This window comes from Pyrgilauda ruficollis, unplaced genomic scaffold (assembly GCF_017590135.1).
Source record: "Pyrgilauda ruficollis isolate IOZ18807 unplaced genomic scaffold, ASM1759013v1 scaffold10, whole genome shotgun sequence".
Classification (NCBI taxonomy): Eukaryota; Metazoa; Chordata; class Aves; order Passeriformes; family Passeridae; genus Pyrgilauda; species Pyrgilauda ruficollis.
The window spans coordinates 13,662,185-13,678,308 of NW_024508101.1; the positions used below are offsets into that span (position 1 = coordinate 13,662,185).

A 16,124-nucleotide genomic window follows, 5' to 3' on the forward strand; every position below is an offset into this window, starting at 1 on the left:
TGCTCTGCTTGTTTTTACCAAATAAATAACATCAGAGAAATGATCTAACTTACTTTGCTTCAGGGTCATATTCTGACCATATTCTTTTGAATTCATCCAAATGATGGGGGCCCAGAATAGACCAGTCACGTGTCAAATAATCAAAATTATCCATAATGACAGCCACAAATAAGTTTATAATCTAGAAAAAAAAAGAATAAAATAATTAAGAACAATTTTCCTTGATTATTTTGACTTTTTATCAATTTATTGTGTAGTAGCTTAAGAACTCAAGTAAATCAATAGTTTTTGGCAAATATCATCAAATGTCACTGAAAATATTTGCATTTAACTAAATGGAAGTCCATCAAATAATGACATAAGAAGAACATGGTATTTTAGAGTACTCAATTTTTTGACATAGGCTACAACACAGTTTTGTTTCTCGTCCTGAATTTATCAGATCCCACTACCTCAAATTGAAGAATGGATCCAATACACACATTATGACACTGTGTGTATCTCAGGAATAGGATTCAATTCCATGACAATTCATTTTGTTAACACAGAAAGTGACACAAAGCAACAGAACACATGTTTACATCAGTTCACAGAATTTTGTTGGACCACTCTCCTTTAGCAAGGAAACAATTACTGTGAACAGAACAAATCAATCAGCTTATACCAGACACCTGCAATGAGGAAAAACATATTTCAATGATTATTTCACAGCAAATAATCCATTTCTGCCAGAGATTAGGGGGAAAAGTTATTGTTCACTTCTCATGCGCCAAACATGAGGACACTTGTAGAGATGCAAATCCAAATTCTGCTAAGTTTAAACAAAACAAACAGCAGTACTGCTCAGTCATAGGAATTGCAGCTCCATTATTAATGAATATTTAATGAGAAATGCATGAAATAGCAGCTCTGAAAAGACGCTAACTCAGCTTTCAAACGTGCAGCCAACCACCCTGCACACGTGCAGTCAGAAGAAAGCCTCACCCATGGGGATTTAGAATCATGGAATAGTTTGGGTTGGTAAGGACCTCTAAAGGTCATCCACACCAATTCCCTGCAATAAGCAAGGACATCTTCAGCTGGATCAGGCTGCTCAGGGCTCTGTCCAACCTAACTTTGGATATTCCCAGGGATGGGGATCTTGAACCACTCCTCTGGGCAACCTGTGCCAGTGTTTCACCACTCTCACTGTGAAAAATTGGTAGGAAATATAGTATTTAAAACTCTGTATGGGAAAACATAACCTTGCCAAAATATTTTGGATGTGGGATATTCAGTCCTTCTCTCAACACTATTCATTCAGAAGAAACCCAAAACGTCAAAGCTCATTGCTGTTAATAAGCACAAGCTAAACTCACCAAAAATGCACAGAGCATGTAAAAACTGATAAAATAAATGATGGCAAAATTGCTTCCACATGTGTATTCTTCCCCAGGATTATAATCAGATTCGGGATCACAGCGCTTTCCAGGCAAACATGCCAGCATGATTTCCTGCCAGGCTTCTCCAGTTGCACACCTTCATAACACCACAAAGATAAATGCAGCATTATTTGATCAAGATGGATTCAAAATTAATTCATTTGTTACATTCTGTACACATTGTACACAAGCACAAACGTGAAGACAGACTATGAACGTTTCAGAGAAGAAACTAATTAAGAAAAGTACAGAGCAAGTTTTAGAACTGACAAGCATAATCTGACATTGCAGACACATTTTAAAAGGTAGAGTAATGTACTAAGGCTTGAATTTAAAAACTGTAACCCCAAACTGTGATTTACAAGTTAAATACTTATTGTAGTGGCATTACTGTGTACAAAAGCAGTGTTGCATATGAAAATCAGTCATAATATTTCAAAGTACATATTTGTAAAAGATGAACTTTCCCCTGTGTTGGAAGAAATGCCTCTCTCTAATTTCTGCTATTGTTTTTTTTTTTCACATTTGCATAAAGCCTGTGTGCAGTCCCACAATTTCAAATTTTTAAATGACAATTACATAATTATGACATCTTTAGCTGTTTACCTGGTGTCAAAGGCATAAAGTGACTTACTTCTCAGTGGGTGATGCCTCTGGTGCCAGGAATGTCCTGCCAGTTTTTCCGGCCAGGTCAGTAACAATGCACAGGAGCTGAATTACAGAATCTCAGGCAAGAGACAGCTCAAGGTTGTCACCTTTAGAGGCATCCCTGCCCCATGTCGCTCTCTCCTTGCTCCAGGACATTTTGAAACACTCCTGGCAAATGTTTGCCTTCTTTTTAAATTCTCCAGTCATGGAAATCCCCTAATCCCCACCCCACCACTGTGAAGATTTAGCTGCCTTCACCATCAGGAAGGCTCCTACGGCTCATCTGGAATTTCCCTTCTGCAAGTTACACTCCCTTCAGCAAATGTAAACAGTTTATTTCTTTATGTTTGCAATAATTTTTAATTTCTTCAAGTTATCACACAAGCTGCACTTCTAAAGATACCACCAGTCAGGGCAGAGTCTTCTGCAGCTTTCCCCATGCTCAGGCAGGTTGATGTCTGGGCTGCAGGTTTGGGCTCTGCCTGAATGCTGCCCAAAGGAGGAGTTTCCCAGGAGCTGTGAGGAGTTCTGTATCACCTCCTCGAACACTCTGTGCCAAAGGACACTCAGCACACAGCCACAAACAGGAGGTGCTCGTTGAGCTGAGCTGATTCTCCCTTGCAAGCACATTTTGCACATTTTTCATACATCAGTGAAATGGGATGTACTGAGTGAGAGTTAAGGTTTGCTCACCTGAAGAGAAGAAGCACAGCTTGGGGGAAAGTCTGAAAATTGTTGTTTCTGTTTATTTGATTGTTGTCCCTCATGGCCACTTTTCCAAACACCTACAACAAACCAGAATTTTGACTCTCATCCAGTGACCTGTGCTGTAAGAGGCTTTAGGCCTTGCAATCTAAACTTCCTTCAGGATGCATGAAATGCCACAAAACCACTTTCATTACACTGTGGATTTTTCAGTATATATATAAGTGCACAGGGGGAAAAAAGCAACACACCAAGTTCTTTTCTCTTGCCTTTTGAAATTTCCTGATCAAGGAAATTCTCTGAAAGCTCTGCCTTATACATAGCACCACTATCAAAGGAATGTTTCCATGAGCAACTTAAGAAACAAGTCTCAAACAGATCTGTACTATTGTTTAGTGCTAAAAATAATCTCTAATTACCTGCATTCCAATGACAGCATAGATGAAGAACAGCATGGCTATCAGAAGGGCAACGTAAGGCAGAGCCTAGAAAGGGACAGGTGCATTGTCTTTTAATAATCTCACACCATCATTTATATTTCAATTTGCAAAAGTAATTTCTCTGTTCAACACAGACTTTTCCAAGGTTTTTCCTCCTATGCAAGTGCTTAAAATGTTATTACCTGTCGCTCTTAATACTTTGCTGCATGCAATGTATACCAGCTTCATTGTATTTTAAATTACTTCTGCCTGCAATCCAGAGGGAAGGATCATCTTTTATGTTTTTAATTTTACTTTCATTACTGATTCTGACAACACAAAGATACTTTTTTCTATACAGAGTTCCATTAACTTCACATTCATCAATTTCCAGGAGCAATGATTCAAGTACCTATTTCACTTATGAAATTGGTTTAATTTATGTGTTAAATTCTTCTTTTCCAGTCATCTAATAAAAATATGTGGAAGCATAAGATTTATGTATGTCAAACCTATCCCATCTCTTTTAAATATGCCAAATATTTTTCCAGAAGTACCATCGAAACCTCACAGTAACAGCTAATATTAAATGACAAAGAATGACCCTCAGGCTCCCAGAAGGAATTGGTTAAAATAATTTTGGCATTGGTATGCAAATATATTTAAATATGCCATTATTGATAACATTAACTTAAAAAATATTTTTGCATTCTACAGGGTATTGCTTTATAAAATTTGGTGTATAAATAGCTGTAATTATAAAGCAAATTTAAATAACTTGTGCTAACCTGAAATGACTTGATAAATGTCCAGAGTAATGTTCTGATTCCTTCTCCTCTGCTCAGCAGCTTCACCAACCTCATCACACGGAAGAGACGGAAAAAAGTGATGGAGATCCGAGCGCTGTCCTCAGAGTTCTGAAGAGCATCAGGAGAAGTCAAACCAAATACAAACTCAAACATGCAACACTTCCAGAAAAACAACATAAAATGCAAAGGTGGAAGAGGTAAGATTTGGAAATGTATCTCGAGAGCCTGTTCACCTTGATAACCATGATATGAAAGGAAAAATTACATGCTGAAAACACAGGACCTGTAGAAATGCTTCACACAGCACATGCATTTCCAAGTTTTCTGGTTTGTTAATAGGATCATATTGGGTTTGTTTGTAATAGACTCCAATAGAACACTGACAATGAATGCAAACCACTGCATAACACCTTTGCAGTCAGACAGGAATGAAAAATACAGAAAAACTTGGTGGAAAAAAGACATGGTAAAAAGAATAAACTCAAGTATAGGTAAAACCACTGGGGTCACTTTACTGATCTTACCCCAGACTCATCAGTTGTGACTGTTTCAGTTGGCTTTGGCTTTAAGAAATTAAGAACATTAAATATTAAAATCAAATAAAATATCTAAAAGGTTAGCTTAACCATAAACAAAATTAAGAACATTTTTTTAATTTCTAAATTAAAATTAACATATTTCAACTCAATATATGTCCTGAACAAAACATTAATTCCCTTATTAAACCATCCTCTTGTCTGTTCATGTTGGCTAAAACACTGTTGCTGACTCATAATAAATCTGTTGGTATAAAACATGCTTAAAAGATAAAATGGAAAGAAAATACAAAATAAAATATTTGCTCCTATGTAGGCCAAAAAAAGTTAGCCATTATTTTCACAGGTTGCATGAAATCATAGCAGGAAGCCCACCCAAAACTCAGGAACAAAGCTTTGGGGCCAAACTAGTCTTTCAAGGTCCTTTTCTGCTCTGCCTTTTTTTTGAAGATTAATGACTCCATCACTGGAATCTAACCAGAGTCAGGCAGTTGTGTTTGATATCACAGCAGGAGCTGCCCTACAGCAAGGGGAATCCACGGGAGGTGACAGTGATGAGCTCTGGGCGCTGCAGTTCCCAACAAGGACACAGGGACACGAAAACATCCTTAGCCCCATGTCCCGGGGGCTGAGCCTGCCCCAGCAGGGCATGGGAGGCAGCTCTTGAACTCTCTCCCCACACCTGAGCTGAGGGAACAGCATCAGGCATGGAGAAAGGGATCAGGGTTTGATCCATCCTTTTGGAACAGATCTGTGCAGCCCTCAGGAGCGACAGGGAGCAGAGCACAACTCCTTGTTCACAGAGCCAGACTCTGTGTGCTGTCAGGAACATCTCACTTTTCTCCTCTTATTCTCTCTGCTTTCGAAGAAGCTTTCCTGGGAGCCTAAATGGTCACACACTTTGCAGAGCAGGCAGCAAAGCTTAAAGGACCAACGTTCTGTGCTTGCTTGTGCAATAGCAAACTCGCAGCAGCTTCTTCCAAAATTGGAGTGTCTTTAAAAACATTTATAGCACTAGGAAAAATGGGATTATGGATGTTAGATCCTAGTGATGAGTCTTGCCCTCTTGCCTAAAATATCCTCCTTTTAAAGAGGCACCTTTCAACAATTCCTGTCACTCAGAGCAGCAATGAGCACAGTGCCCACACCCCAGAGCTGCTCCAGCACGCTGTGCAGGCACCAGCCACACTCAGTGCCACACTTCACCTACTCAGAGCTCACAGGCTGCTGGTACTCTAGATAAAACTTGAGGAGAAGGAAGGGCAAAGAAAGGAGCTGCTTCTGTTGAAAATGTATTATGCAAACTTATTATGATAAAGAAAAGCAACAAGAGGTAGCACTTTTAAAAAATTTTGGATCATTATTAAAATACTAATTGTGTTCCCTATTACTTTTTTCTTTGATATAAAGGCAACACTAGGGGAAAATAAGGTAATGATAAGGGTTTGCTCAACTATGTGCAATTTATATATGGACACATTACTGCCCTGCCAGGATATCAATATATTCTGAAACAAAGCAATTTTTAACTGTATAAAGGATTATTACTAAATTTATGCATTAAATTAACCAAAACCCAGATCTCCTTATTAAACAAGCAGAGTATTTGTAAAACTGACTGTAACATCTAAACTTTCTAAGAACTTATATAAAATAGATGGAAAATCTGCTGCTAAGGAAAGACAACTGCTTCATTAGAAATTCTCTGTATATTTCAACACTTTGAAATAAAATCATCAAAATATAATCAAGGAAAACGTCATTATCACAAACACCATAAATGTCAAAATATCACAGATCATGGAAGCAATCCTGCAAAGCTGCCTAACTAAATGAATCCCAAGCCTGCACCAGTGCACACAGACCCACACTGCTACTGACGTTTTAGCACAGAAAAAAAAAATCTTTTTGATCTGAAGTTTAAAGAAAAAGGGTTTAATTACACGTTCTGCAGATGAAGCCTGAAATGTCATATTAATCTCTGGTGACTGAGTCAGGTTGAGCTTGATACTCTCTTAAATAGTGAGCAAATTACTTAATTTGCTTTGGTATTTTGTGTGATCAAAAACTGAACATAGTATTTGACAGGTAGAGATCAGATTAAATTACAGTATCATCACAAATTGACACCAAAAAAAATGAAATAAAATTTCGGGGTTGGCATTTGGGAATTTTTCCCTCTGTGTTTTATGGGAGCAGGAGGGGGCCCCAAATAAGTTAGCATCAGTATTAGGATGGCAATATATAATGGGATAGATAACACCAGAAAAAGGATACTAAATAAAACTTCATGTTTTATTTAATCACTTTTCCAAATGCAAAATTAATGAGTTTGCATTATGACTTGGTTATGAACAAAAAAATCTCTAAAGGAAAAGTCAGTAAAAACAACGTTTTCTAAATATAACCCTCTTAGTAATCACTTAGTTCTCACTTTTAAAAATGCAGAGGTCAGATTACCCAAACTATGTGATCAGTTCTACTGGAGTTGCTCTGGAATAACAATCCCTCATTTTATTTTTTGTCAGGAGGTCACTGAAGGGATTTGTGTTTGCACAGTGGTGTATGCCCAGGACTGCCCAATGCACACCCCCCTCACAAATCCCTCTTCCTCAGCTTCTTTGGACTAAGAGGTCCTAATTGCCTGGCTCTGATGGCTGATCTGATGCTGCTGGGGAGTGTTGGGATGTCATATCCAAGAGATTACAAATTATGGACACTGGAAAGTGCAGGCCAGTGATGAAAAATAAAAACACCCTCTTCACAAAAAGCAAATTGTTCAATAATGCCGAGGGGAAAATAAATCTAGAAACAAAGTAAGAGCATGAACAACTGATACAAGAGAAGTTGTTCCTGCTGAAGCTGAAAGTATTCACCACTGGGCAAGTGTTTTGGGTTTGACATTAAAGGGTGTATCTAATTTTTTACTCTCTCTGGCATTTACCTCTGATAACAAAGCAGCTTAGTTTATTTTACTAATAGCAATTTTAATGAAGCTCGTATAGTGATATATCACAAAAAAAAAAAACCATTATTCATACTTTTTTATAAAGGAAATGCTCATCTGGGAGACAAAGTTAGTTAATGGTTACGTGTGTCCATCCAGCATGAAGCAATGCTCAGATCTGGGAAACTGAGATAAAGATAAGACAATCTTCAGCAACAGTAACAGACAGACTGACAAAAACAGAGTGTCTGCTTCCCACAGATAAGGGAAAACCAGACAGTCCCCAAGCACACAGCCTGATTCGCAGCACCAGTGACATCTTGTGCACACACACACGTAAGAGGGTGGCACATTTTGATTTTTTACATGTAGGGAAGTATTAGAATAGACTAGGGACTGAGGGGGACAGGCTGAGCAGAGGGATGGTATCTGCAGACGAGAAGGTAAATAAAATTACCCGTGGTCAGACAATCTACCTCCAGCCTCCTCTTTCCCCTCATTTTCTACCAATCATTCCAATGCCACTTGGTCCCAAACGCTTTGGGACTGGCTGGTCATTACCACGATTTTTTTGTCCCCCAAAAACTGGGACTGTGTGATTCCTAAGATGGCAGGTGTGCTTCTGTCTGCTACAAGTCTGGCAATGGTCACATCTGGAATAAATGGACAGTTTCTGCTCTCCCTGCTTGGCTGACAGACACCCTGCAGCGAGGGGAACGAGCACGGACACTCCCTCGCGGCTCTGCCTGTTCTGTCAGCCACACTCAGAGCCCAGGTCAGCAAAGCACTTCACAGCCGTGGAGTCAATTTGAGCCAATCCTTAAACACTTCAAATAGGCAGTGATATATGATTTTTCTTTTTTACTTAATTGAAGTGCAACACAACAGTTTTCTTCCTCAGACCATCCCAATCCTCAAAAAAATATAACCAATGATCAACCTAAACTTCTGACTCACTGATGAAAATGTTTGCAACCTGCTACCAATTTTGGTCAAGTACTAATGCTGCTTATGAAAAATTTAGCACATTTCCTAAACAGGAACTCCTTGTTACACAAATGTTTGCAACAAATGTTAAAAATAAACATCCTGACTAAAAAGAACTTCAGTGTCAAACTGTGAACAGTGCGAAACAGATTGGATCATGCCTTGGAAGCAAACTCTGTGCTTAAACAAAAAATAAACATGGTGAAAACCAGTGATGTTAGTAAATGGTGCTGGTCAAAAGCTTCTTTTTTACATATTGTGCCAAAGGGTCCAAGAGTATGTCAGAATAAATGACACGTGATGATAATGTCCTCATCACCATAACTAAAGAAGGAAGCATCTGAATGACAAACACATGTGATGAAAATAGCATTCATAGCAAAACATTCAGGTTGCCAAAATATCTGCAGAAATGTGTGCTGTGAGTCCATGTGCATAAACACACACGATTTGTTCAGAGAATAGTTACTGCAATTCAGATGTGAGCAAGAAATTTTCTTTGTGGTCTTATCTGTACTCTCTATATTCCCTGTTCAACATGAACCAAATGCCCATAGACATCAATTAATCAAAATTTTAAGTCAATGTGAGAAACCCCTGCAAATATTTTTATAAGTGCCTCTTCCCTGTAAAATACATATTTAAGTTCTAAAGTCACAATTAATATGTTATGATATGATAACTAATAAAAAATTATTTCTACATCCAAATTAGATATTACAACACTGCAGAGGTTTGATATTGCATTAACACTTCACACTAATGAAAGCAAAGCTGTATGAGAACATATTTTTATGACCTACCCTTAAGCCTAAAGAGAAATGTTTGCAAAAGTTTACAAAATATATCAACAGTATCCAAAAATACAAACTACTAGCACCAACACCCAAGCTCTAACATATGATAGGGGTGCAAAAAGTGGCACTCAAACTAAATTGGACTGCTCTTGTTCAAAGTTGGATCCTGAATCTCTTACAGGAGGCAGACATGAGGCTTTACTCCACTCCTCCACACAAGCACAAGACCAAGATTCAAGACAGGCAGGTTTTCCTGAGGGGCTCAGGAGGAAGACATAAATGCTGTTCCTTTAAGTCCTATTTCAGCAGAAAACCTGAAGGGTTTTTTTAATGTCAAGAATAAAATCAGTCCCATAAAGATGGCATTAATAATTTACATAAAAGATGAGGAAAGGCAACTCTCCATTATTTTCTCAACATTTTGGCAGCACATGAACGGCAAAAGAAACTTAAATAAAAAATGTGAATTAAAACTTTCACAAACACTACGGCAACAATGTGATCATGCTTCTAAGTCATTCAGTGTTGGTCATCCAAATGGCTTCTGAGCTGACAAATAAGGTAATTTTTATGCAATCAGGCCAGATTGAAACTTGTATGTTATTTCCTTTTAATTATTCATTAAGATTTTATTTCCAATTTATTTCTCTCTCATTATCATAAGTTATATATGTCCCTCTCCCAGATTGGACTGACCACACTTTGTGCCTGCCAATCATTACTCTGCATTTTTAATTGAAAAATAACCATTTCTATGACCACACACGATCTTGCATGACATGTGAAAGTTTCTGAAAACAAAAGGCCACAGAACCCAGAAGTAATTATATAGGTTTTAGTAGTGATTTTAATTTTTTTATTGCTATACCACATGTATATTTACTTATATATACTTGCCTCTAATAATTTCTAAAAATAAAATGAACATGAAAACCAATTAGGTTCATAAAAGAAGGAGGGTGAAGGAAGGGATATTAAATGAAAGAATAAATTAAAAAGATAATCACAGATAATATTTTATTTCCAAAATATATGTTGCTCTGAGGTGGTTCATTTCTTGAGTTGGTCACTGATCCAGTCCTTGGGAATGCTGAGCAATCCTGTAAATTGCTTAATACGTTAAAGACTGAATTCCACAGGCACCAGAAATATTCAAACTATAGTAATTTCCCAGATTATGTGAGAATAGCAGGTTACTGGATCAGAAGAATCAGCCTCAGGGAAGCATATATATTCTTATAAAAGGTTAAAAAAATTAACAAAATAAAAGAGATTACATTTATTTTCCAGTATTTAATAGTGAAATCGAGGCAGTGTGTACCTAGACAGTCCAATCCATTCTCCTGTAAAAACTGGGTCAGATGCAAGCTTGTTGTGGGCTGGAAGAGCTCACTGGCCTTTGCACAGGGTCTAAGCATCCCCAGGTGCACTGTCAGGATGATGCTGAGCTGTTTCCACAGCACGGGGCAATCCCATCTGTGATCCCCCAGCAATGTTCAGCTCACACTGAGAACATGAAATATTCACACTCATGTCTGCCTTGCACTGCTCAATCTAGATGGTCCTGCCCCTGCCATTAGAACTGTGACAAGACTGATTTTCTGTCAGTGCTGGTGATTTACCCTACTCAAACAAGGCTGAGCTCTCTCAGCTTAAAGAGTTTCTATCGTGGGAATTTTCACAGGTGCTGTTTCAATCATGCTTGAAATCCCATTGAAAGCTAAGTCTCATTAGCATCTCAGTGGAGATGTAGCTTTCCCAAGATCACTGCCAGCCTTAGATAACAAGTACAGGTGGAATGGCATGATTCAGAATGCTGAAAAAATACTGAGGAAAAGATTCTGAAATACTGGATTTGGATGACCAAAATTTACACTAAACTACTCCAGTAGGAATAGTTCAGTAGAATCAAAACAATAGAAGTAAAAATCTAAGAAATTTCCCTGAACACTCTGCAACATTAAGTAAGTGTTTCATGTTGAAAATGGGAAATCAAGGCCAGAAATATACAGAAATCACAATACATTCTTGACTTGCACAAACAAAGCACAAAAAAGTGGCAAGACCAGAAACAGACAATGCTTAGTACACAGAGAGTCTGCTGTGCAAAAGTAAAAGAAATCAAAGATGAGCATTTTTTTCCTCTTGTGAGAATAACATGAAAACTAAGAAATGGCATTGCTGGTTGTTGACTGTGGTGTGTACTTATCTTGGACATCATTATTTGGTCTCCAGAATATTTTCAAGACAGCTGTGAGAATTGCTAAATCCCAGAGTTCTTCACAGCTGAGAGCTCAGTTAGAGTTACAAGGAGTGCTGCCCAACGAGCACTGCCCACGCTCTGCTGAATACAGACAAATCTGCTTTGGTCGTGGAAGCACCTCTGAGCTATCCCTCAACCTCTTCACAATCAAATACCTTTTGCAGTTATGAGGGAAAGCTATTCTTTTTACTTTTTACTCTACTCAAATACTGTGCTCACCTACACCAGTACTACTGTGAATGGAAATCGTGGGTAAATGCAAATACTTCAGCTGTAAGTCTAAATGCAAAATTTCTCTGGGGAAATAAAATAACCCCTAAAGCAAACAAAACAGGGGAAAAAACCCAATCAAAATAAATCAGAGGCAGCTTTTACAAATAAACTCCATGAAGAATAATTATGCTTAAAGAAAAGTCTCAAAGGGCACAGCAGTTCTGGGCTGACTGACCCTCCCTGTCAGCTCAAGTTCCTTCAGTTCACAGAAAGATCCATCCCCACAGAACTGAGAAAAACCAGACTGAAATCTAAAGGTCAGGATAAAGTTCCTCTGCTCCCATGTTCTCTCATCACTCCTCCATTTTCTTTCCAAAAAAGTCAGTCAGTCATGAGATTCTCACAGTTTAACACAAGACCAGGAAGCAACTTCAAGGTGAATCTGTTGCCCAAACGCCTATTATGTGCAACGATCATCAGAAAAAATTTTAGTAAATGATGGAGCTTTCCAAGTACTTTAAGAGTAATTCAAACTTCCAAGCACTTACTGCAGGATATGAAAGACAAAAGGACTGGGAAAAAATAAACATTCTATTTTCCACAGCATGGAAAACCTGACTTTCTATGTGGCCTTCTTCTGCAACCTCATGAGATATGAATGGCCTCCAAACCCAAACCTCCCACAGAAAAAGTAATCATCATTTGTTAAACCAAGCCACTGAAAACTTACAGAATCTTGAATTATATTGGTCAAGTTACCTACAAAAAGCAATGGGCTTCAAGAAAGATAGTAACATAAGCTTAAATCCTTTTTTTAAAATATTTTCTGTGCATATATAGAAAAACAATTTTTATTGTCTCACTGTGCTGTGTGCAACTATATAAGTATATAAATAAATAACAGCAGCTTGTACAAACATCTGTAACAGTGTTTTGGTCTTTGATTCCAGGCTTAAACATACGTTTATAAAAAGGACTTTTATGGGATTAAGTTTACATTTTCTGTATTTCTTGATGACAGCAATTACTTTTTAGTGCATGAACAGTTGCTACTTACATTAACTTCTGTTATAGCAATATCAACGACGCTACCAACAACAATTAAGGCATCAAAAGTGTTCCATGCATCAGTGAAATAGTGCTGTTAGGACAAGCATTCAGCAGAAAGAGAGCAAGAGAAAAACACAAACAGAAAAAGAGAAGAAAAGGACAGCGTTATAACACAGAAACACTCTAGGCTTCTCTGATGTACCACTATACAATCTAAACTTTCCCTTTCATAGCTAAAAAAGATTGGTAGAAAAAAAAGGCTATTTATTTCCCATATCAACATAATTGACCTATGACTGGTCTGTACTCAAAACTTTAGAAACATCAGATCAAAATCTGTGACTTGTCCAGATGATGGAAATAGTGGGGAGACAGAGAAAGAGAAGTAGGGACTGGGGAAAGTAAGCTGGGATATACTCACATCAGCTTCACTGAGAACGACGTCTACTATGCTGCCAATAACGATGAGGGAGTCAAACGTATTCCAGGCATCACTAAAATAGCCCTGAACAGAGCAGGCAGGGTGCAAACGTTTGTGATTACACATGAAATGTCAAATATTTGCATACTTCTGTTTAGTTTTGCATAAACAGAAATTAGTTAAACAAAACCTGTGGTCTAATGAGAAAACAAAACAAAACCAAACAATATTGCCTACTGAAGGAAAAGCAACATAAATGTGCATGTGTGTGTATATATATAGTTATATATATACATGTACAGACACACACACAGACACACACACACTCTACACATGCAGAACACACCACCAGATAAGCACGATGTTGGCAAGCAAGCCAGCATCCAAAACTGGTTTTGGGCTTCTAGCAAGGCTGAAGAATTCTAACATATATACCCTAATGACGACAACAAGACCCCTTTCATTATATATCTGCAAGACCAAGCCAATTGAAACCTCCTTATCATCAAGGATTTTGTGATAGTCTTATCTAAGTGCTTGGTAAAAATATTCAAAGGGTCACATCTCATCACTGGCTAAACATGCACAGTTATTAATGTGAAACTGTGCATAAAGATTAGAGAACTGACTTAATCTTCTATTCATAAACTAGGTCTAATATAGGAACTCATCCCACATTTGCAGTCAGAGGGTGATTCTGTAGCCAGTGAAGCCAGTGAACCACAGCAACCTGAACAATTTCTTAATGCTTTTGGTTGGTGCAGCCAATCCAGCATCTGAAAACTCATTTTCATCAATTTCTTCATCACCCTTCTGATGTTTTATGCCTTTAAATATATTCCCCACATGTCTGTTCCTGGGACATGGCTGCAAAGAGTTATAAAGGTCTATAATGCAATTAGCTGACTGTGGCCATAAAGCAGCATGTTTGAGCAAAGAGGTACTTCAGAAGAATCCTCCAGGTAGGTTCCAGTGTGGAACAAATCAAGATGTATTACAATAGTTAAGATAACTATGGAGACCAGAGGTTTCTGCAATATGTGGCTTTTTCCTAGTTATCATAGAAATCCAAAACTGCAAAAATTCTTACTGAACTTGCCCTTTACCTCATTCAGATACATTAAAGTATCAGTCTAGCATGACTAAGAAAAGTGCATTACATGAGAAAAGCTGGAATGTACATTTTGCACGCGTACATTTCTTGGTAATTAATTTTAAATACTAACTTTTCAGCCACTATTGAAGCTCTAAAATAATACATTTAGCAAGAAGTTTTAAATTACAACGTGCTAATCTAACCTTATATCTAGTTACAATTTTTATTACACTGTTTGCTCTAAGATAATGTTTTAGCTGAGTAGTTTAGGTTATGACATGAGTTGTTAGCAGAGAAAAGAAAAATCGGTTCCAATACCGATTTTAGAATTGGACTGATATTTTTCTCAAGATTTTAAACTGTTAAAATTTCTAGTAATTTGACATTTCAAAGTAATGCACTTGAGTACATTAATATTTGAAGAAAGGCTTATTTTGAGTGGAAATGTCCTCTTGGAGACTATGAGAGAGCTGCTACAGTAGAAAACAGCTCCACACTCTTGGAGAGGAAGCAGGGCCAGGAAAGACTCATTATGTTTCTAATGCTACTCTTTTAAAACACAAATTGCTACCACCATTCCTTTGTCTAAGGAAGGAGCTGAAAGAGGAAAATAGATCAGAGTATTGTTACCTCTACAGCCCTTTGCACTTCTCTGGTTCTTTGGGATCAACCTGCAATTCCAGTTTCAGAGCAAAATCCAGTGCTCTTGGTTTTGGCCTCCTGAAGAAATGCCTCCACTCCAAAGAGCTCTTGCACAATTCCCTGCTGCTCCCTCCTTACTCTTCCTGCTCATGGGAACAAGCCATTCCCAAAGTTTTACTAAGAATCACACTGAATCACCCCAATAATACTGAAATTTATAATCCTAACGAGATTAGCAGCTGCCAACCAAAGAAAGGGAGCTGCTCTCATCATGTTCTTCCTGATCATTCACATTCCTTATTTCTAAGTATCTTCCTTGATTTTAGAATAGCAATATTTTTAGCTGTATATATACAAAATAAGAGACTATTGGCAAACAGCAAACACATAGTCAGCACGATCCTGAACTGTGCTATCCATCTTCCTCTACAATGGGAACCAAAAAAGGTCCTCTAAATAAAGGATAATTTCAGCTATAGAAAAAGTTACTTTACTAGACATGCTACAAGATAAAGCACTGAAATAAAAAAATCACGTTTTGATTCAAAACAGCTAAAACACTTTACAGCTAAAATAATTTACACATTTATTTCTTTATTTTATGAAACCTTTTCCATCAGTATAGACAAATATTGTTCAAACTAATATGTAAAGCAAAAGCATACAAATAAACAAAAAACTAAGAGAAAATAAAGATGGTTTTGGAAAAGGGAGGAATGGACAAGTCACAGCAAATAAACATCATGCAAATAAGTTGTTTTCACCACTGCAAGGACCCAAGATCAATTCACTTACTAGCCATCTTTCCTTTTTTCTTACAAAAATCTGATGTAAAACGACATGGAAAATCATTACAAGTTTAAGCAACAACTGGCTACCAGGAGGCTGTACATATGGTATGTGTGGATGGATTATTTTTTATTCCATTGCTATATTTTGTTTTCAATGGCACTGAACCATGCTGAGTAACAGATTTTAGCAAATGGGAGGAAAAAGACCTGTTCTTTTAGCTTATATTATGAAAAATTTGCTCATTGACAAATGCCGAAGGACAAAGTCACAAATCCTGGGGAATAGGTAGGCATAGAGAATTAGCAACAAAATATGTTTCCATATATCTACCACATAAATATTTTAGTTCTTTTACTACTCTCTTGGAAAATTTAGGGC

At 37.5% G+C, this 16,124-nt stretch overlaps 1 protein-coding gene across 1 annotated transcript in view; it reads right to left on the bottom strand.

The window, feature by feature from the left end:
- CACNA1D (calcium voltage-gated channel subunit alpha1 D) overlaps positions 1-16,124 on the bottom strand; it is a 171,051-nt gene that overhangs the window by 29,393 nt on the left and 125,534 nt on the right. Inside the window, exons 31-38 of the mRNA XM_041461251.1 lie at positions 15,750-15,779; positions 13,217-13,300; positions 4,527-4,565; positions 3,982-4,110; positions 3,194-3,259; positions 2,763-2,854; positions 1,359-1,518; positions 54-181 (exon numbers count right to left, since the gene is read on the bottom strand). Coding sequence (XP_041317185.1) covers positions 54-181; positions 1,359-1,518; positions 2,763-2,854; positions 3,194-3,259; positions 3,982-4,110; positions 4,527-4,565; positions 13,217-13,300; positions 15,750-15,779 — 728 coding nt within the window. The remainder of the gene's footprint in view (positions 1-53; positions 182-1,358; positions 1,519-2,762; positions 2,855-3,193; positions 3,260-3,981; positions 4,111-4,526; positions 4,566-13,216; positions 13,301-15,749; positions 15,780-16,124) is intronic.